The following is a 22,708-nucleotide window of genomic DNA, read 5'->3' on the forward strand; positions in this document are numbered from 1 at the left end:
GTCTTTGGAGTCTTATCCATTTCGTTGATAACATTTTTTTTTTTTTTTTTTTTTCATTTTTATTTTTATTTTTTTGTCGTTGATTCTCTCTTGTGGATCAAATTGTATATCTAAAGTACGACGACGACATAAGGTAGAGTAAAGGAGCTTGCTTGGAGAGATGGAGCGATGTTATAGTCCTTCTTCCAATTTTCGTTTTCCCAAACGAATTGTCTGTGGTGGAAAAAAGCCTGGCGGGAAATTCTTGCTTCATTTATTTTTATTAGATGTATTAAATCTTACACACCACACCAATAACAAAAAAAAAAAACAACAACAGCAGCAGAAACACCGAGACACATTTCGCACTTTTGTATATTGGTGTGTTAGGGGAGTTGGGGACTAAAGGGGGGAGAATGAATGGATGATTGTGTGTGTGTGTATTTTGTATAGGTATAGAATGAGGATCAATAAATATTTCATGTGGCATGTCACCCTTGATAATTTATTTTCGTGAAATGCTGCTGCTAGTGAAAGTGAGAGCGAGCTTTTTTTTTTGTTTCTTTCGACAATTTGCATTTATTTTTTATATTTAAATATTTTTGGCGCAATTTGGCATGACTTTTTTTAACCGTTTCTTCATTTTCAAATTCAAATTTGTATTAATCGTAATTTTCTCTATTATGTTACAGATTAATTCAGCAATGGGTCTTCAAGCAACAGCCGCTACTAAGCGGAAACATGAAATAACATTTGATAGTAAAGATGCTAATACTTATACTAATTGTCCGCCACCAGTGAAGACTAGCAGATGGTCGTCGAATGCAGCAGCACAAACGACGACAACAACTACAACACCAACGATAAACCATAATAATAATAATACTAGTAGCAATAATTACAACAATGAACCATCAACAGTAGCACCAACAACAACAGCAACAACAATTATCTTGGGAAATTCCTCTTCAACGAATAGTAATAGCTCCTCTGCACCGACAACAGCAACGGTAGCTGGAGCTGCAGCAGGACCAGGAGCAGCTACAACAACTGGAGCCAACTTAATCAAGAACTCTGGTAACTGTGATGAGAATAAAGTTTTTAACAACGCTCCATCTATGCCAGCAACAGCGGCTGCAACGACGAGCAACGGTAATCCGGTTACTACAGCAACATCAAACTGTGCAACATCTTCAGTAGCATTATCATCATCATCATCAGCAAGTGAAGATAGTATTGCAAAATTAGAAGTTGTGGCAGCAGTGCCATGTGAGCCATGGCATACTTCAGAGCCAGTAGATTGTATCTCCAAGTTGCAAGCGGTTGCGGTTCCTAGCGATCCATGGGGTAGTATTTCCACACGTTCAACACTTGCCACAACACTTTTAAGCACCGATGAGATGGACGATGATGATGACGATTTCGAAGATGACTACGAAGAAGAGGAAAGTATCATTCCAACATATTGCCCATTGAGATATCACCCATGTCCACCTGCAAGCAATGGAAATAATGGTGCAAATGGTCCTGCTGGAGGTGGCAACCCTGGCCCAGGAGCAGGAGGCAATCCAGCTGCTATGCAACGTAACTACTCTCCTGCCAATGGTTATAATACCAGACCAAACTACTATTCCGAACCCTTCCCACAACAAAACTGTTCGCGAACAGGTAATCAACATTTAAGAATGGCGCCCAACGCAGGATTTGCACCACAATGGGGCAATTCGGCGGCGCAAAGTCAAAATGGATTTTATGTGCCCCCAGAGGCAGCTTATCCACCTCCGCAACAGACAATTCGATGTGCTGAAAATGGCAAATCATATCTAGAACTTGGTTGTAGTCCGACAAGCTTTAGTAGCTTGTCAAATCAAAATGGTGTTAGCAGCATGGTTAATGGTGTAAATGGCAATAGCAATGGAATGGATACTAGACATCCATTGAAACGATGCTGTGATGGTCGTGCTGGCACATGGTGCAATACGAATAAGAATTGTTACAAAGATGTTCGACTGAAGATTCGCAATCTGTCCATGTTCAAATTGTCCCGCTTCCGTCAGGTTTCCGAGCAATCACTATACCGTTCGGTGCTTATTTGCAATACACTAAAATACATTGATAGGGAGATTGAATCCGAAGCGAAGGAAATGCATCAGCAACAGCAGCAACATCATTTGAATCACCCGCATCATCCGCATCAAAGTCATCTGCATCACCATGTGCCACATCATGGTAGCAATCATCATCACCACCATCATAATAGTCATCATCATCATCACCAACAACAGCAACAACAACAGCAGCAACAACAGCATTTGCAACATCAGCAAAACTTGCAACATCAACAGCAGTCAAATAATGCTAATGGTGATTATTCACCAGCGATGGGTTGTGCGAGAGTAACAACTCTTGACTATCACCAAATACAACACCAGCAACAACAACAGCAGCAACAACAACACAACCAGTTCCATAGTCAACAGCAAGCAGCTGACAACCGCAATGGTGACTGTACGCAACAACAGTCCTCCTACATGAATGCCATGTCAAAATCTAGCCTTTTCCACAACCAGCCACATCAGCATCCGCATCAACAACATCCGCAACCACAACAACAGCAACAACAACAACATCATCAACAACTTCAACATCCGCATTGCAACAGCGGTGATTCATTGCATCCCTACGATCACTACCCATTCCGGGAATCACAGTCTGGCCGTGCAACACCCTTCCCAACCATACCAAGTCCGGTTTCACCAACACCGGTGACGCCAGTTTCAAACACAACGACAACCAGTGATAATGACTCAGGCTATGGTGAGGATGACTCAAATCGTTCCATTAACTGGAGTTCCGTATTAAGCCTGTCATCTCAATCGGCACTAGATCCTCTGAACAATAACGACTTATTTACAATCCTGCCACCTGCAACATCATCAACCAGTCCGCCAGCGGCAACGCCCGTCTCACTGAATTCATCGTCGGTTTCAATAAGCGGCACTTTCACGGCGTCTTCAGTGCAAAGCAATAACAATAGTGGTTCAGTGTCCTCTACATCGTCCTCCTTGACTAGTCCATTATCGAGTAGTACGCCCACAACTTTTACCACCCTCTCAACGATATCATCGTCAACGTACTCTCTAACATCTTCGTCAGCTTCATCGTTTGCCTCAGCGGCGGCAGCAGCTGCTTCAACCTGGGAGTATGGTTTCCTAGATATGGATTTTGGCCTTGGGTCTGAATTCACCGAATTGGTGCCGTCATGTAAACTATCGTCAGATGATTTGTTTAAAAGTGTTTCACCAGTATCGGCATTGAGTGCGTCACGATATTCGTCCGTCCACGACAACGAACTGGAACATCCGGCACATATAATGGTTGGCAGTTAGTATCAGTTGTAAGACTGAACTTTTTAAGTTACCTAAATGATGAACACATACCCGCCCGCCCTAAAGCCTAAGTTCAATAATGCACAATGCAAACGGCGAGTTCCAGTTCGCGCAAGAAAACAAAAAAACATATAGCTTTTGAACTGAACAAGTCAGTCCAAATGGTTTCTACAAAAAATAATAAAGTTCAGCTGACATTTGTTGCGGTGACCTGAAAAACCATTTTTTGACAGCAACTCAACTGTCATTCAACACAAACAAAAAATGATAAAAACTATTGTTCAATCAATACAAAAAAATTGTAATATTGCTCAGGTTGTGAAAAACTTAAAAAAACAAAAAAAAAAAATGATAAAAAAAGATGTTAACTTCGATTTTAACGAAGTTTAACTTCAAATTGATATTTTTTTTCTGTTTAGCATTGTCTTTCTGTACAACTTTCTTCTGCTTTTTTTTAATGGAAAAAGTATTAATAAAAAAAAACTAAATTTAATCACGAGTATTATCTACAAAAAAGAATTCCTTTTTTTTTCACTTAAATGCGATAGCAATATAATTTTTAAGTTTAAACAAAAATTTCCAAAATCTTGTCTGTATATCCTCACTTGATTGCAAGAGATAATTATGTAAAATAAAAACTAAAAGTCCATTCTCTTTTTTCTATCAACAAACAAAATACACACAAATGCTAAACAAGAAGAATAAAAGAAGAACAAAAAAAAAATAAAAACAAATTTCAATTAAAATTTATGTAAAACTTAAAAAACTATGTCTGTAATTATACAAAACAAAAACAATTTAAAGCAAAAAGCATTGTAAATAGAACAAAATAAAACTTAATAAAAAAAGCCCATTAAGATGATATAGCTAAATTTTTAATAATTGTAAATATTAATTATAAATATATTAGTATTAAATAAAAAATAAAAAACAAAAAAGGATATATTATATTTAAAGACATTATATTGAGAGATATGTTATTAAAATAAAAAAAACAAAAAAAAATCAAATTATAAGTGAAAAATTAGTATTTTATTTATAAACAAAAAATTTTAAATAAAAACAAAACCTAGTTTTATATTTAAAAAAAAAATATTTATTTGATATTACAGAAAAAATTAAAAAAACAAAAAATAGTTGAGAAAACAAAAAAGATACAAGCAAAAAGTAAAAAAACAAAAGAAAATAAATCCAATTTATTATTTTTCAAATTAAAAATCAAACATTGTTTTTATTTCAATTTTTGGGTCTAGAGCGGTTTTGCTGTTTGTTTTTGAGCTTGAGGAGAGATTGGTTTTTGTCGAATCATTTGGCGATAGCGATTTACAAAAATTTTGGTCATCGTTCAACAACATCATAATTTGAGGTTTCACTGAATAAAGATTGTAAAGATTTGGCTCAATATTTACTACGTAGATCAGTGAATACGTTTATTTGTCAAGGCTACTAGAATATTTTAAGCTGAGGAAAGACCGCAACTGAGCATTACTTTTACAAACTAGTACCAACCCAAGATTTTCAAATCAACGTTTTGTTCTTGTGACCCGTTTCAACATAGAACTTATCTAAGCTTTTGATATCAGAAAAAAAAGTTTCTTCTGAAGTTTTCGAAAAAAAATTCAAAAATAACTTGTCTCTATGATCCATGCTGACGGAATATATAGTTAACAGTAGAATGAATGTAGGGTTAAGAAAAGGATGCCATATCGAATGCAACACGAGGAGACTTGAAAATTAGAGGTAACCAAGATTTATGAATGCTTAGAAACGAGGTCCGACAAAGGTTGAACTAAAAATAAAAACGATTTAGTGAGGGTAACTACATACTTAAAATGTACCAGATCCTAGATATAAATATATAAAAAAGAAAGAAATTGCAATTAATATTGCAAATTTTAAGAACAGTTGATGAGCTAAGAGGCATCATTTAGGCATTTCTAAATGGTATCACAAACACAAAATAGTTACACGTTTCATACATAAGCATAAACATTAAATTATTTGCCGAAAATTATTCTCGACGACATTTAAATCTCTAATATAAGGACTCTACCATCTAGGAAAGACTCAAAACTGTAATAAACACGAGTTTGGTTTGCATTTCATGAATGTGTTAATTAAAATTAGATCGTAAAATGGTTTTGGACCAGCTGAAAAACTTTAGTAAACATGTTCGATTAAGAAAATTCGTTTTGTTCATTTTCTAAAAAGTCCATGAATCATATTTGATTAGTAAAACTCAGTTCCACAATATTCGTGGTTCTCACACAAAATTGTTTTCATTAAAAAAAAAAACTTCCCAAAAAACTTCAGATAATTAGGTCTTGCGAATCATATTTGGTTCAAAAATACATATATCTTATTCAAAACTTGCCTTTCACTTGAATTTGGAGTTTTTCTTGTTAATTAATTAACAGTATGAAAATTAACAATGCATAAAATATCAGGAAAATTCTCCAGTTTTAGACGAAAATGTTATTTCAATCCTCCCAAAACTGGCAATAGCTTTTAAATTTCTGGACGAACAAAAATATTTCCGGTGAAAAATGTTCCACGTCAAACTCATAGTAGGACTGAATAATATCCCTGTATACCATGTTGCTAAATTAATTGATATCAAAGGCAACTATGGACTATGGTAAGTTAAACTGAGCATATAAAACTCTCTATTAAGAACGAAGAAAAAATAATAATGGACAGATTGAGTGAAACAAAATGTTTTATGTGACAAAGTCGACAAAATGCTTACGAGAACTTAAAAAAACAAATTATCGAGATTTCCCTCAAAGACAATATTAATATAAATTCAAAAACGAAAAAAGCACGGAAGTGCTTGTGTGTTAAAGTTGTGTTAAATTTTCTTCTATTTATGGACAAAAGAAGCCTTTCTCGACATGTCACTATTTCACCTTGTCGCTATATCGCCATATCGCCATCTCGCTATGTCGCTATGTCGCCATGTCGCTATATCGCCATGTCGCCATGCAACCTAGGATTTTTTTAATTGATAGAAAGGTTGTAACAAAAAACTACTTTAGTATTTTATTAGGCATATATTAAAGTGTAATACATACAAGCATGCTCAAGTAGATAGGGCGATTTTGAATATTTTCACTTGAAATTCGGTATCAAACTTAAAAGAATTACTCCGCACAAAAATACTAACAAATTGTTTTATAAGATAACTAAACCCCCAAACAAACGAATGGATTTTCTTAAAATTTATTAGGTGTGTTTTTTTGTTTATCTATATAGATTTTGTGCAAAAAACGACATCGAGATTTTTGAAATCAAAACAATTTACGTGTTAAAAACAACAAAAACTTTATCTGTATAGATTTTTGAAAAATCCAGATAATTATCCAGATTTTACTTTCTCTCGATAAAAACAGTAGTGCCAAGGTACTTTATTTGTTGTGTTCATACACAAATATCTGAAAATATTAACAAAAAAAAAAAAAAAAGTGGAGAAAATAAGGTTTGAAAAAAGCTCTCATAGAAAAAAATAATCAAAAATTTGTTTGACATGGTTGCATTGAAATGTTAATATCTCGAGATGTACGCAATGCACTTTTCAAAGTTTTTTCGAAAAATTAGAAATAAAAATAAAAAAGTTTTCACATTTGATTTTTAAAAAATCGAAAATAATTCAATATGGCTACCTTCAAATGCTTATAACACAAGAACGACGCAACTAATGTTAATGGTCATGGTCTTAAAATGTAGCTAAGAATATATAGATAATTTTTGGTTTTTTGTGAAAAAAATTTTTTTTTTGAATCCAACATGGATGCCATGGCCATATGAAAATTTTTGTTTGCATCCAACATGGATGTAATGGCCTTCCCACTTCGGAGTTAAAATAAAAAAAAAACAAAAGCAACATTTTTGACAGACAGCTGCCAAAGTGTATGTACAGTGGTGCCAAATGTTTGCATGGATTTCAAAAATCTCGATGTCGTTTTTTTGCACAAAATCTATATAGATAAACAAAAAAACACACCTATTATAGGTTTTTCAAGACAGGTTCTTTAATTTTTCTTGTATGTATCTTCTCTAAAACTTATACCCCTGAATAAAAAATGTTCGAATTATTGGAAACGGCATTAATGTTAAATATTTAATTAAGCGTATGTGTATAAGGAAATTTAAGTGATAGTATTAAAAATGCCTTTTTTGTTTTTCTAAAAACATCAGATAATGGAATATGCTTGAAAAAAACATACTGACATCTATTTAAGGTGGCTTTTCCCGTATAAACTTTTGAATGATTAAAATTTTACATTTTTAAATAACTGAATATTGTTGGTATTCGAAAATATCACTAGAAAGTGATTTTTTCGAGCACGCGCTTTTTAACATTTTCCAAACCCTTTTTTAATGTTTTGCAGAATTTTGTAAAATCATCATCTCGCAAAATTTGCAGCTTACTTCAGATTGCTTAAAATTGGAAATTTTTGTGATAAATCAAATAAAAATTAATATTAAAAAATTGAATATGAAAAGGAATATTCTCTATCACATAACATCGTTTCTAATTACTTTTCAACGATATATATGCAGATGTGAGCTATAAGAAAGTCAGTCTTCTAGGCAGTTAGGTAGGAAAGTACCAAACATTAATGAGGTGTATTTTTGCTAAGTAAACGCATATGCTATGAAAAAGAAGCAGAATTAGCAGAATTGTTTTCTTGAAAAAAATGATGGCAGAATTTTGAAAAGCAGAATTTTAAAAAGCAGAATTTTGAAAGACAGAATATAAAAAAAGCAGAGTTTTGAAAAACAGAATAGAAAAGCTCTGTTTTTCGTGAGAACTTTGCAAAATAAAGCAAAATTTAATCACGAAAACGCTGCAAAACTGACATGATTTTGTTGTTTAAATGTTTCATAATTTCAAATTGTTCCAGCGCAGCGTTTATCCCAACTTATTTTCACTGAAAGAAAAAAGTTTAAGTAATTCCGAGTTAGTTTTTGTTGTTGAACTCTGTGTTAAATTTTTACTGGAAACACGGTTATTGTTTCTATTCTCAGTTTTCCTCAACATATTAGCTTAGAGCAAATTATCAATAAAGGTTAATTTTGCAAACAACGAAAAAACTAAGGTTGGTGAAATGTTTATCGGAGAACAAAAAAAAGTTTTCATTCCTAAATGGTCAACTATTATTGTTTTCAATCGCTCCTATTTTCAAAATTTGCAATTTGCTCACAAAAAAATCTCCAAATATTCTCACTTACTTTCTGTTCTTTCAAAGCAAATTTCGATTAACTTCCTAAAAAAACAAAACAAAAAATGTTTCTTTGTGGCAAACGAAACGTTGAAGTTTTATAATTCAAGTGACTCGAGGTTATTCCCTTGAATCAAAAGTAAATTATTCCCTTGAATTAAAAAAAAAAACTTACTTTAAACAAATATTTCAAAAATATACTTATAGATACATAAATAAAATCCAACTATACCAAAAATAAATCTTTCAACTAAAAATAATACAAATAAAAAAAGTTATAATTACCAAAAAAAAAAAGAAAATGTATATCAAAATTACGCAGTAATATGTAAAAATTCAAACCTTTAATATTAAAGCCTTAAAATCATTTCAATCAAAATATGCACTCCAATCAACCAGGCCTATAGCTGCAAATTTAAGCACACTGCTACACATTTTGTGCTTAAACTCATTCCTCACTTCAATATATTCCATCCAAATGAACTAACCCCATCCCTCTGCCATTAACCCGAACCAAACCCGAACAAAACCAACTAACTCCCCATAAACGCCATTCAATGATCTCCTACTTCTCCTACTACCCGTTTGTTTCATTTTGACCAATTTAATTCACCGGCACACAATATATATACAGACAGACAATCCATCATACATACACATTGCACATTACGCCTCCTCCTTTCCTGACACATCTCTCTTTCCCGTTCATTTTGGGTATAGTTCGCCTTCGACCACCCCCAACTCGCTCCAAACATGTCAGTTTATCCAGCATAATACAAACAATTGTATTGTATATCCTCTATCCCGAAACTTCCATTGCTTTTTGGGTTGATATGTATGAAATGTGTTTGTATGTATGCACGAGTAACGAGGTATATATTTATGTATGTATGTATACCATTGAGCCATGGACTATGACAGCCGTCCATATTCTGGGTCATCTCCCTGGAGAAAGAGAAGAGAAATTGTCCATCAGAGATGGAGAAGTATAGCAGATAAAATGAGCTACAAGTGCTCAATAAAGGAAAAACGACTGAACAAATTTTATATAACCACACCGACATAGAAAGCTGCCTGACTGCCTGCCTGCCTGCTGTCATAAAGTGCTATAACACCTGCCTTCTTGTCCTGGACTATGGCCAGGTGTGGGTTATGGTTTTGGGTTATGGTCATGTTGTATGTTTTTCTTTCTGTAAGGGTTGTGAACAATTTGCACGCATCAAACCTTGCAAAATGAATGCGGTGCCCAATAAACATTTATTGTCACTTTTCACAAAGGTTCTTCTCTCTCTCTGGGTATAGAAGCTGACTGAAAAGGGCTCCAAAGTTTAAACTTAGTAGAGGCCTTTTTGAGAGAATATAAACAAAAATATCTACCCTCTGAATAAGAAACCATGATCGGTGACAGCTTTTCCAATTTGAATTGCAATCCATTTGCGTAGACTAGAACTTTGTACCTTGCGTATAAGTTAGAATCAGCCAGGAACTTCTAAGTAATTTAGGGGAAACGCACAACAAAAGCCAAGTGATGTCCCTGGTGAATACGACAGTTTTTTTTTTTTTTTTCTGTGAAAGAGATAGGTACTCTCCGAGTTGTTTGATTGCGGTTATTTTTTCAGTTTAAGTTTTAAGCTAGATATAACATTCCCAACAATTGTATTTCTATAAAACCTTACAGATGCTAATGTAGTTTCTATTAAGCTTCTTTTAAGCTTCATAAAAGCAAAATTGATAGTTTTTCTGTTAATGTCAAAATGACAGAACAGAGTTGTCAACGTTTTTCCCCCGTTAACAAGTATTATATGTTGAAGGAAAGTTGCTGGTAACTTAAAACATAATTGGAAAACAAAAACGATATGAGAGAAAATAAGTGAAGCTGAAAGAATGAGAAGCATAAATATTTGACAGAAGATGACACGATTGACACTGTCAAGTAATCTGTCACTGAAATGGCTAACTTTGTATCAAATCAAATAAATAGATTATTTTCTGTAAAACATGACTTACAAGACAAATAGCTATTTTTCAATGGCATTTTCAGAAAGGCTTTCAAGTTTTGGACTTATTTGAGTTAGCACACCTTCGAGTAGGAAATACGAAATTCTGTTTTGCAATATTTTCTGTTGTATTCGTTGGCTTAAGACAACCTTTCTAAATAAAAAAAAAAAAAAAAAAAACAGAGCAGCTTAGGAAAGTTCTCCAACCAACGCAACACCACAGAAGCGTTTCTGTGGGAAAGCCCTTAAACGACCGACAACCTGCATTAAATTCGCTACACAACTGTCAAATAGAAAATGTTTGGGAAATGTAGAAAGTGGTTATGTCGTTTTCTATTGACGAATCTCAGAATGAGATTTGTGAATTTGACAGCTGAAAGGGGGGGTGAAGAGGGGAAATAGTGGACAAATCTCAGATTTCATGATCTATTTGCGTCTTGAGATTCAAAAAAATGACAAAAAAATGAATCTGAGATTCAAGAATCTGATTCTGGATTTTTATCAAGATTCACGCATACAAACACACGCACTTTCACACACACTCCTCTGTTTGACATTTGTCTGAACATTTGTTGTTGTTTTATTTGTTTTATACGCACAGATTTCGCACACAATTACAAAACTAGATTTCATATTCTATTTGCAGTGGAAAATCTGAGAATTTTACACAAAAATCTCAAAAGTCAATAGAAAACGACATTAGTAAACGACAGAAACTGTGACAGATGTCACTCATGTACCAAGCCGACAGCGTTTTTTGTCGTCGCGACGTTCAGGTGTAAAATTGTATTAATGTCGTTGACTTTTGACTAGTTTCGTGGCCCTTAAGTCACGTAGTAGTCGAGAAAGCAACAGAGATTGTGTTACCAGAATCTTGAAGGTGAGGGCATGACATCTGCAAAAGAAAAAACAAGTTGAATATGTACCTTTGCCTGAATCCAACACTTCTTTAAAGACCGTCGAAAGCCAAAGCCTTTCTGTAGTTTCGACAGTATCGCGTTCAGGTGTCAAATTTTAGTTACACTAAAGTTGAGTTGTCAGAACTGCAGAAAAGCGTTAAAGAGCTTTAAGGCTGTGCTAAGATCACTTTTAACTGTCAAAAAGCTAGAGTGACTTATGTGAACTACGAGTAAAAACTTGACTTGAGAGTAAAAAAAGTTTCCGAAAAACTGCAACCTTCATCAATCGTCACAGAGTGTAAGTACGACGTATATAATAACAATAATGTTTTCTACACACCGGGTATTATACCCTGCATAACAAGTCACAGGACTTAAATCAACCACCAGAGTAGAATATCTCTCATCTCGCTATATAGCACGTCGCCTTCATCGTAAAAGGCCAGGATATCGGTATTCGGCATGGATTCATGAACAAACAGAATGGGAACTGTATACGCAGCAGTCTTACCCTTGAAAAGTTTCCCTTGCAATCAATCACCCTCGTCGGGAATGGAAAGTGAGAAGGGGGGACCAGTAGCGAACTATGGCAGAGAGGTACAGAGGGTGTACTTTTATATTTCGAACTGAGACGAGCCTTTTTTTGTAATGATGTTGATTTGAAGTTTTTTTTTTTTTATTTTGTATGCTGTTTCTGTTATGTATATGTTCTGGGTTGCTTATACAATAAGTTATGGCCGGGAAGTTGGTGAAAGAATTTTTTGTTTTTACTTTCAGCTAAAGTTTTCGAGTCCAAGTTTTTGCCTTCAATTTTTTCCATTACTATAAAGACAGATGGGTTGTTTTTTTTTTGGGGGGGGAATGGGAGGGGGGTTGATGGTGGTGAGGGAGTAGGAGAGATAGGAGAATGGCTTCGTGATTTTTTGTTATTATTATGGATATATGTATTGCCATAGTCAGACTGTCTACTAAGTTTTGGTGTTTCCGGAATTTGGGTCAAGGTGTTAAGGAGTTGAATTTGGAGGTGTAGCAGATGCAAATAGTTGGCTCTATGATTTATACATTCCAAGTGGATGATGAAAGCAGGACAATGACCTTACTTAGTGAAAGATGTTGGTTGTGAATGTGAACATTCAAAGTTTTTTTTGCATAGACAGGGACATGAATAAGTTTCCTTATGTCGCTCGAAGTTAATTTGCTTTAATTTTTTTTTGTCATTGCAATGCAAAAGATCAAGGCCGTTTTAATAAAATTGTACCAGTTTAGCTGCATAAGATTAAGTCAATATCGTTTACAATTTGTTAGCTCCGATGTCTTTTTCTTTCTTTCAATATTTTAAGGGTGATATGTCTAGGGGCTAAAATTTGTAATACAAAAGTAAATGCAAATTACTGACTTGGCTATCCCCATTTTGTATAATTTTTATACTCGTTTACCTAAAGGGCGATTTTGTAATGCTTAGATTGGACTTATAGGAGGGTAAAGTGCTTAACAAGTTGTCATAATAAATTCGCTTTTTGACAGTATACAATAATAAAAAATAAATGCTTGAATTCTTAGCATAGTTATACAAAATTACATGGAATGATAAAGAATTTCTATGCACCGGATATTTCCAATCTAATTCGCACTGATTTCAGCCTTATTTATAAATTCGTTGCAGTCAGAAAGTCAATACTTTCTGTATTTAACGATGATGTAAACACATTGTATTTTTGGAGAGCTCAGACTCAGACAGATTTCGTATCGTAATAGTAGTCATTTTTGCGAACAATTCTATTATAACAACGTCACTATCGCAATACAAAATTGCATCTTAAGGCCTAACTTCATTGACCTAAGATAGTGAAAAAGTTTGCAAAAAGTCAAAAAGTTAAAATTTTCAAACTCATTTCGTGACTGTTTTTCCGACCAAAAATTAAAAATAATGATGCAAAAAGCTTATTGTTTGGTTTAAATAACAATTTTTGTAGTTTTTTTCCAAAAGCAAATAGCGCTAGAAAGAAATAAAAAAAATTTTACTTTTGTAAATTTCCCACTTTTTTACTTTTTAGGTAATTGAAGTTATGACTTAAAGAAAAAAAGAAAAAAAAACAGGGGCATTGGCATTTTTCCATAATATTTTTTTTTTTTTTTTTTTTGAGAAAAAAAAACAAACAATAGGTACGGTTTTGCATTGAATATTATTGTCGACTTTGGATTCAAATTACTAACATAAGGTGTGTTTTTTTGTTTATCTATATAGATTTTGTGCAAAAAAACGACATCGGGATTTTTGAAATCCATGCAAACATTTGGCACCACTGTACATATACTTTGGCAGCTGTCTGTCAAAAATGTTGCTTTTGTTTTTTTTTATTTTAACTCCGAAGTGGGAAGGCCATTACATCCATGTTGGATGCAAACAAAAATTTTCATATGGCCATCATTGTATATATATTTAACAACAACAATCTTATCATGATCCATTTAAGACTTTTATCTGAAAAGTGCATTGCGTATATCTCTAGATATTAACATTTCAATGCAACCATGTCAAACAAATTTTTGATTATTTTTTTCTATGAGAGTTTTTTTCAAACCTCGTTTTCTCCGCTTTTTTTTTTTTTTGTTAATATTTTCAGATATTTTTGTATGAACACAACAAATAAAGTACCTTGGCACTACTGTTTTTATCGAGAGAAAGTAAAATCTGGATAATTATCTGGATTTTTCAAAAATCTATACAGATAAAGTTTTTGTTGTTTTTAACACGTAAATTGTTTTGATTTCAAAAATCTCGATGTCGTTTTTTTGCACAAAATCTATATAGATAAACAAAAAAACACACCTAAAGTCGCTTTTCCCAGGTCAGCACTTTGTTTTTTTGGTTGTCAGAGGGTATTTTTTGGGTACACAGAGAAAAAAGTTCTGACCTGGGGGTTGGAATATATCAATAGTATTTCTGGGTTATACTCTTTTTTCATAATAGGTGTGTTTTTTATTACCACCGGGCTTAACTGGTTAAAAAAAACGCTTCGGGGCTTAGCGAGAAAAATTGGCAGCACTGCATACTAAATGTTCCGAAATCAGCTGACACAAAAAAATATAAAGTTGTCATATTTTTCGCTTTTGGGGTTTCTTGTGTGTTTTTGAAAAAAAAAAGTTCAACTAACTATTAAATAAATGTTTAAAATAATAATTGTCCTTCCAAACATCACTTTTGATGTTTTTAAACAAATTCTAAACAATTTACGAACAAGTTGAGTTGGTAAAACATATTTAAATCTGTTGAAAAAGTTAAGCCCAGAGAATTCTCCGGGCTTAACAGCTAAGCCCAAGGGGCTAAAGTGTTGTTGCATTTAACATGTAAATTCCTTAGCCCCGACTGCGTTTTTTTTGTCCAGTTAAGACCGGTGGTAATAGAAAACACACCTAATGCTAACTTTAAGAAGATAATCCTAATACGTAGCTGAAGCGAAACAAATTAAAGTCTCCGAACAGCGAACATGTTAAAAAAAATACCATGTTAAAGTCAAAATAACAAAAATACAAATGAAAAAGTTCAAAAACAAAAAAAAAAAATAAATTTGGTTCAAAATTTCGTTGTGCTATTTTTGTATGGAAAATTTCGTTTCGCTTCAGCTGCGTACTAGGCTTAAAGATCAAAGTTAAAAAAAATTACTTAAGTTGAATGGTTGGCAGCACTTTGCAGTGCTTAACATTTGTTCGTTATATTTCATAGGGGTTTTAAATGGCTGTCATACCAAATGAAATAACAGGTCTGTTTGGGTACTGCCTTAAACAGAAATATTTCTATTTTTTCAATATTTTTAACCCAATCCCTGTTTGGATTCTCTGAAACTTTGTAGTTTTTCACAAAAAAGATGGCCATGGGAGGGAAAACAAATTCCCTTCTTGCGAATTTTTGCCCGAAAAATTTCTTCGGACAAAAATCAGAAATCTGTCAAAAGAGTGCTTTTCTCTATTTTTCTTCATTTGTTCTTGTCGCACAACATAAACAAAACAAAATGTTACGTTTTAGTGGTCTAATACTCAAAATAAATTAATGTTTTATGAAAAAAAATAATAAAAAAAAATAATACAAAGTGGTTTTTATATTTTTCTTTGTTTATCGGTGTTATTGTTAACATTTGTTGGTGTTAAAAAAAGCAGAAAATTTTGTCTATAAGAGTTTGGGTACTTTTGCTCAATTTTTTGAGAGGATTCCATCCCCATTCCTTAAAATTTGACAGGTTTAATATTTTTGTTCAAAAAGAAACCAAACAGACCTTCCCAACTAACATTTCAGCTTCGGTTAAGATATTACAAAAGCTATATTTCAGCTTCTTTTAAACTTTAGTAAGGTTGTTGGGCATGGAAAAAGGAGAACGTTATACAAGTTTGACCCTCTATAAGAAGTTTAAACGAAGCTTTACCGAAGCTTTTCCGAAGCTTTGAGATTTGACAGATAGCTTCGGAAGAACTTGTATAGCCCTTTAATACATGTCTTATCGAAATTAAAAAAACAACTACAAAAACAAAAAAGAATTTTTTTTTAAACTGGTTTTTATTTGATTTCAAACCATGAATTTTATCTTTTGATCTGAAATTATATACATTGTATATATATTTCTATAGTACTATCAATCCATGAAAATACCTTAGCGACATCTTTTGGTAGATCTGCACTTCAATTTTCTGCATAAGGTTCAAACATAAAATAAACTAGCGATCCCAGCGGTGGCGACGCAAAACAGAAAATTCTACTTCATGAGAGTACTATAAGAATATATATACAATGTTATATATTTTTTCCATTAGTTTTTAGTATATCTATTGATAATAATCTTAAAAGTATATAATTTTTTTACCACACCCAGGAATCGAACTTCGTACCTACTTGGTGGGAGTCCGCCACTCAACCCACTCGGCCATCCGAGTATATTCATTAATGAAGTCAAGAACTTATTCAGTTCAAATAGCAGAAATGTCAAAACAAAAAATGTCCGAGCTAAATTATTCAATGTCAAAACTAAAAAGTTTCCCAGCTAGATTATTCAATATCAAAACCAAAAACCAAATACTAAACTGGGTAATTTCTGTAAAGCTTCTATAAATTCATTAAGCAGACTTTTCCGAAAACAAGCTTTTTTCGTTTAAGTTTCTTTAACAGTATTTAAACAACTTATTAGAAGATGTTAAACAAGTTCGAACTTCTATAAGCAATTAAATTCCGAAGCCAGCTCAATACAAGCTGTATAAAAAGTAGTACCTGCGAGATCTCAATTTATAGAAGCTGTTGTGCTAGTTGGGAAGACTTTTAAAATAATTTTAAATTTGTTACTTGCTCCTTAAAGTTCTACCGGATATGAAAAGCAACTTCATTAAAATTGTACCGTTTCGTTTCCAACTATCATTGACAGATGGCATTACAAATCGAACCGTTTCGTCAAAAAAAATGGTTCATGTCCTTGCTAAAAGCAAAATTCTGCAGCGAATATGAACTCGCCTACCATCCACACTCAAATGTCATTCTCCATTTTGACATTTCAAATAAATTCCACAAATCATAACCGACTGTCTGCATTCTACATCACATCGTGATTTTTATATTTTTCTACCCGGCATTTTTATTTAATAACTTTTCATCCTCAAAATGCATTTAATAACATCGACTAAAATGGTAAATTATTTAATTAATCAAATATACTTAATATTGACATAAAATGCAACTCAATTTCAGTTTACACCTTCTGTGGTTAGAAACGTTGTTTCCAGATGTTTTGCCAATGGACCACCAAAAGTTGAAAAAAGTAAGTTCCAAAGTGAATTGAAGAGTTATCCAATAAGATAAATGGAATGTCTGTTTTTTTCTGTAGCTATAAATACAGTCACTCTTTTGGGACGTGTTGGTGCCGATCCCCAACTCAAAGGCAACAAAGAACATCCCGTTGTCACATTTTCTGTGGCAACACACAACAATTACAAGTAAGTGACTTAAATTTACATCATTTCTATTTTTTTATTAAATTTCTTTTTGGGGGAATTTAAAGATATGAAAGTGGCGATTGGGCACAACGCACCGATTGGCATCGTGTTGTTGTCTTTAAGCCAGCTCTTCGAGAAACTGTTATGGAATACCTTAAAAAAGGCCAACGCACTTTGATTCAGGGAAGGATAACTTACGGAGAAATTACAGACCAATCAGGCGCGCAAAGACCGAGTACGAGTATCATTGCCGATGATATTGTCTTCTTTAGAGAGAACCAAAACCAGAGTTAAAGGAACTGGAGTTTCCTGGATGCTTCCTACTTTTCACAATTGTTGATTCCATTTCGCATTAAAAAAGTGTTTTGTTATGTCATTGAAATAATATGTAAGTTTTTTTCTTATAAATTGGAGTTTTCTTTTTTTGTTTGGTATATTTGATTTCTTAGCAAGTGGAAGAGGTTAAGTCATGTATTGGTTTGTGGTAACAAGCGCCGATACTTCTTTCTGCAAAGGGAAGTAAAGTTAGGTTTAGTTTTTCTCATTTGGGAGGGCTTGTTACTATTGGCATTGATAAATAATCCGTCGACTTCCTTTAGTTGGTCCGTGACTTTATCCACTTTTTGTTCGATGTTCTCTAAGATTCTTGTATGCAAGTCGAGAAATGGAAGAAGATTTTTCGTCTGAGGAAAATTAAATTTAAATGAAGTCTTGTTCCAAAATATAATAAATCCTAAGCGGGCTTTCGGTAGTCTTAAATTACTGTCAAAGTTTTGATGGTTTTTGATATTTTAAAATTTCGAAGATTTAAAACGTCTTTTTCAAGACTGGCGCAAAATTTTTGTTTACCTATGTCGAATTTCAATGAAAAATTCGATCTACATTCCACTTGCAGTCGCTACTTTTTCCTTAATATGAAGTTTTGTATATTCTTTTGTTTTTCATCGATCACTTGAACACAAATATAAATTAAAAAAAAAAGATCGCTACCTTTTTTAATTCCTTAACCAGCCAAAAAGTATCGACTTTAGTAGAGATTTTAGTAGCGACTGCAAGTGGTTGAAAGGAATTTGGCATTAGTAAAATGCTAGTCATTTTAGTAAGTTACTAAACCAAAGAGCAGAATTAATTTTACCTTAGTAAAATACTTATGTAATAAAATTAGCATTTTACTAAATCATGTAAAATTTTGCGCTTTTGAATTTAGAATTTTGAAACATTTGAAATTGAAAAAAGCATCCAAAATCAAAAATCACTAAGAAAACTCTAAAATTAAATAGATAGCATACTAATCCTGGGGGTCTATTACGTAATACGAAATGAGCGGCAAGTCAACGATGCTGAAGTAAACGATAGTCACGACAAAGAGCGATTATGTAAAACGAGAAAGTCGTTTGGCCAAACTAGACCGAAAAAAATATTTTTTTTAGGCTCACTTGTATTCTACCAGCAAACGCAATAATATTATGACAGCTAAACGAAAACGAAAGTTTTCGTTGGCAGTCGTAAAGATTAACGAGTATCGTTGAAATAAAACGATTATCGTAATACGTAGTCGCATTTCAAAGAAAACGAAGTAGTTTCAACGATAATCGTTTTACAAAATAGGGCCCCTGACGAAGAAGGTAAACACGTTTGAAACGTAATTAAGACAGTAATTTAAGAATATTCAATAACGACCTAAAATCCGCTTAGGATTCAATATATTGATAAAAAGGTCACGAAGATAGAAATAATTGAGCCGTTGTATTTGAAAGTGGTATAAGTCCATATTTTCATGTTTAGAGGTATTTAAGGGTTTGCATTTTTAAGTTTTTAAAAATATAGCTAAATGTTAGGGAATTCAGGTGATACACTTTAGATTTTTAGAGCCCCTGCACACTACAATCTTTCTACCGGTCGACGGTTTAGTCGGTCTCTTAATCAAAGTGAAAATTTATTAAAACGCGCACACTAAAACACTATCGGCCGATCAAAAATTTTGCTTGATAAAAAAAAAGTTTGTTTTGCTATACAATTGCCTACACGGCTGCCTGTGCGCACATTAGGAGCCCAACCCGACTAAACTATCGGCCGATAGACAGTCTGTAATGTGAGGGCGCTCTTATGGCCGATAAACATTTAAAGGCTTTTAAATTTTTAAATGACGTTTTTTGTATGGAATAAACGTCATTTTAGGACGTAAAAGCCTGATAAGTATTTAAAAGGGCTTTATGAAACTGGCCATTAAAATGTTAAATTTTAATATGCAATTAAATTTATCAAAATTCTTTAAGAAAGTAAACGGTTTTTAACCCCCAAATGGAATTATATCACTTTCATTAATTTTAAAAATAATAATAAATACATAATTTTGTACAGAATTTGTTTTACTATAATTGGATTTTTTAAGTGTTAAAAGTAGAAATAAATTAAAAACAACTAATTTTTATGAACAATAAAGTTTATTAGGAACTGATTTATATACAGGGTGTCCCACAGTCACCGCCCCAAATGAAAACCATGAATTCCTGAGGTCATTTTAAGTCGAAAAACTTGAGAGGTCATTTTCTCGTTTTCGTCCCGTTTTCCAGTTACCACGGTTTTTATGATTTTTGCTCTCTTGTCCTTTAACTGGCCTTATCTTTGCCAAACTACGTTTGATTTGAAAGATTTTTTTTGCATCCAATCAAGAATTTATTGCAATTTAAGTTCGTCTCAAAACTTTTTTTTCTGCGGACAACCGTTTCTCCACAATTTTGCATCAAACACAATTTTCTTCGTTTTTTAAGTTGTTTTTTACACTTTCATATCATTTAAGTCAAAAAAACACGTTAATTAGTATTAATTTTTTGTGCTTTTTATTAAACCCCAGTTTATTTTCATAAAAAAAAATAGGTTTTATTTTATAAAAAAGGCTACTGAAAGTAATTAAAAAAAATAAACAAACTGAGTGAATTAAAAAAAAAATAATTTTTCAATACAAAATTAATTTAAATGAATGGGCTTTAATGAATGGGCTTTAATAAAAAGCACAAAAAATGTATACTCATTAACGTGTTTTTTTGACTTAAATGATATGAAAGTGTAAAAAACAACTTAAAAAACGAAGAAAATTGTGTTTGATGCAAAATTGTGGAGAAACGGTTGTCCGCAGAAAAAAAAGTTTTGATACAAACTTAAACTGCAATAAATTCTTGATTGGTTGCAAAAAAAATCTTTTTAATCAAACGTAGTTTGGCAAAGATAAGGCCAGTTAAAGGACAAAAGAGAAAAAATCATAAAAATCGTGGTAACTCGAAAACGGGACGAAAACGAGAAAATTACCTCTTAAGTTTTTCGACTTAAAATGACCTCAGGAATCCATGGTTTTCATTTGGGGCGGTGACTATGGGACACCCTGTATTTAGCCCTGAGTTTTCAACCGTCAGTTAAACTATCAAAAGAATAAATGGCAATATAAAAAAAATTTAGTAAGCATTATCTGTGATTAATTAATTAATAACATAAAAAGAGGATGAAATAATCTTTCTTAACCTACATACCATAAACTCAATTTTTCCCAAAAGTGGACTTATATCACTTTCAAAAAAACTGCTCAATTGTTTTGTTCTAAAGTTCCAAAAACTTACCAAATCACAGGGACCTCTTACAGAAGAACAATTCTCTTCCTTTTTAACTTGTTCCACTTGTTCATCAATTTTCATACAATCTTCAGAGAGTTTTACTAGTTTCTCAAGAATTAAATTTCGTTTTGCATTTGATGTACATTTACAAGCAACAAAGTTTGTTGGGACAGTTTCCAAGCAATTTATAGTCTTATCCAACTCATTCAAACAATAACTGATTTTGTCGACTTCTTGTTCAATTTCATGGGATTTTGTGTGAAGTAAATGGTTGAAATTGTAGATTTCTGATATCTAGAATTAAATGGAAGTTATTTAAGTATGCATCACTAGAATATGAGTTGATATTGGTACTTTGTTTAAATTTTGTGTTAAATTCATTTCTTGTTCGGTGATGAATTCGGATTTTCGTTGAAATTCGTAAAATAGATTTTGAGTTTCATGGAAGAGAAAATTTGCCAACATATCGAGGTCTGTGAATTCTAGAACGAAATCGTCGGAAGGATGTGGGTAGTGGTTTGATATGACACCAAGGAATTTTGCCATTTTTTTAAATTTTGGTTTCGGACGTAATTTTAAAAACGAATGAAAAATTTTGAAAATAAACAAATTCAAAGTGCTTTTGAGAGAAATTTTTATGGGAGCTAGAAATGCTTTAGGTATAGTTGCGAGCGAAAAAAGGTAGACGATGTTATTATAAGATGATCATTTACAAGCGCGTAATGATCAATGATGTAGTAAGGCAGACTTTTGTGTATGTGACAAGACAAAAATGGTTCATTTTTTGAAGAAAACAATGATAACAGGCGTAGGAAAAAATTTGTATGAACTGAAAAAAAAAAATTCGGAAAAGTTAGTGTTTTTATTTTTAAGGATGCTGTTATTTCATGCAAATGCATCATGGAATATTTTGATTTCGTATATTAAGACTGCATCAAAAATATTAACCTATATTTGTAGAAAATGAGATTCGTCCATTGGAAGAAATAAAGGGGTAGGTGTAAATGATTATTAGTATCCAACTGTGGATGGAATTTTGATTAAGTATATTAGGTTCTTTTTCCCTAAATCGTGGTGCTTGGATATAAATCTTTGTTCAATGTTGATTTTTGAAAATCCTCATGCGTATAGATTTGTCAAAAAAATAAAGAACTTTTTTCTACAATCTTATTATAAAGTATTTTACATATGTAAGTAATGATGTTTCCTTTTTTTACAGATGTTATGAATTTGGTTGTTTAGTCTTTTGGGGAATTATTTAAGAAAAATAAGATAATAATAATCAAGATCAAGCTGATTACAATAATAAGGTATGTGCTTACTCCTACATTAATTAATTATTATTAATTTAACATTTCATCGTTCGAGAATTACAAGGTCGTATCTGGAAAAAATTCAAACTTGACATTCTAATTCAAAAAAATTTCTATATTTAGTAGAAGTCATTTAAAGTTGTTTTAATAATAAAGGAATGAAAAATATGACAACAAAAACGGTCAAAAAAATTAAATCCAGGCGTTAATCTTTGTTGTAATTATTTTAATGTATTAAAAAGCCAAAAGAGCGATTACGGGGGACTTTGAAAGTGCGAAAGCGATACAAACTCTTCATTTTTGTTCTTTTTAATGTTTTTTTTGTGTCTTT

General features: G+C 32.6%; 3 protein-coding genes across 12 annotated transcripts in view; 2 read left to right on the forward strand and 1 right to left on the reverse strand.

Moving 5' to 3' along the window:
* The window catches only part of LOC129920042 (transcription factor mef2A), a 90,073-nt gene extending 85,819 nt beyond the window's left edge, over positions 1-4,254 (forward strand). For 4 of the 9 annotated variants that reach the window (XR_008773174.1, XR_008773176.1, XR_008773179.1 and 1 more), the window contains one exon: positions 672-784. Coding sequence is in view for 3 of the 9 variants with exons in the window: in XM_056001194.1 (XP_055857169.1) it covers positions 672-3,368 (2,697 nt within the window). In the remaining 6 variants the exon portion in view is untranslated. Of the gene's footprint in view, positions 1-671 lie in introns of all 9 variants that reach the window. The other 5 variants (XM_056001194.1, XM_056001195.1, XM_056001196.1 and 2 more) reach the window with 3 other exon arrangements.
* Positions 4,255-17,045: 12,791 nt separating this feature from the next.
* LOC129918509 (single-stranded DNA-binding protein, mitochondrial) lies at positions 17,046-17,753 on the forward strand. Its single transcript, XM_055999101.1, has 4 exons — positions 17,046-17,154; positions 17,215-17,284; positions 17,351-17,459; positions 17,525-17,753. Exons 1-4 carry the CDS (start codon positions 17,128-17,130, stop codon positions 17,751-17,753), a joined length of 435 nt encoding a protein of 144 aa, XP_055855076.1. The 5' UTR covers positions 17,046-17,127.
* On the reverse strand, positions 17,469-21,654 carry LOC129918508 (uncharacterized). Of its 2 annotated transcripts, XR_008772967.1 has the most exons (5): positions 21,419-21,654; positions 21,071-21,358; positions 18,022-18,142; positions 17,658-17,966; positions 17,469-17,598 (listed from the first exon to the last, which is right to left on the reverse strand). XR_008772967.1 is itself a non-coding variant. In XM_055999100.1 (4 exons), exons 1-4 carry the CDS (start codon positions 21,608-21,610, stop codon positions 17,905-17,907), a joined length of 663 nt encoding a protein of 220 aa, XP_055855075.1. In that variant the 5' UTR covers positions 21,611-21,654; the 3' UTR covers positions 17,469-17,904. The 2 variants fall into 2 exon arrangements, 1 of the variants encoding a protein (XP_055855075.1); XM_055999100.1 differs by having other exon boundaries at positions 17,469-17,966.
* Positions 21,655-22,708: the final 1,054 nt, after the last annotated feature.

The sequence above is a fragment of the Episyrphus balteatus genome, chromosome 4 (assembly GCF_945859705.1).
Source record: "Episyrphus balteatus chromosome 4, idEpiBalt1.1, whole genome shotgun sequence".
Classification (NCBI taxonomy): Eukaryota; Metazoa; Arthropoda; class Insecta; order Diptera; family Syrphidae; genus Episyrphus; species Episyrphus balteatus.

Bases quoted from the DNA above. Each gene is read 5' to 3' on its own strand.
- LOC129918509 (XM_055999101.1), top strand. From the start codon at position 17,128: ATGCATTTAATAACATCGACTAAAATG. The intron at 17,155-17,214 runs GTAAATTATTTA...ACTCAATTTCAG, and splicing joins TAATAACATCGACTAAAATG to TTTACACCTTCTGTGGTTAG. The intron at 17,285-17,350 runs GTAAGTTCCAAA...TTTTTTCTGTAG, and splicing joins ACCACCAAAAGTTGAAAAAA to CTATAAATACAGTCACTCTT.
- LOC129918508 (XM_055999100.1), bottom strand. From the start codon at position 21,610: ATGGCAAAATTCCTTGGTGTCATATCAAACCACTACCCACATCCTTCC. The intron at 21,359-21,418 runs GTACCAATATCA...ATTTAATTCTAG, and splicing joins TAACACAAAATTTAAACAAA to ATATCAGAAATCTACAATTT. The intron at 18,143-21,070 runs GTAAGTTTTTGG...AATTTTCCTCAG, and splicing joins TAAGAGGTCCCTGTGATTTG to ACGAAAAATCTTCTTCCATT.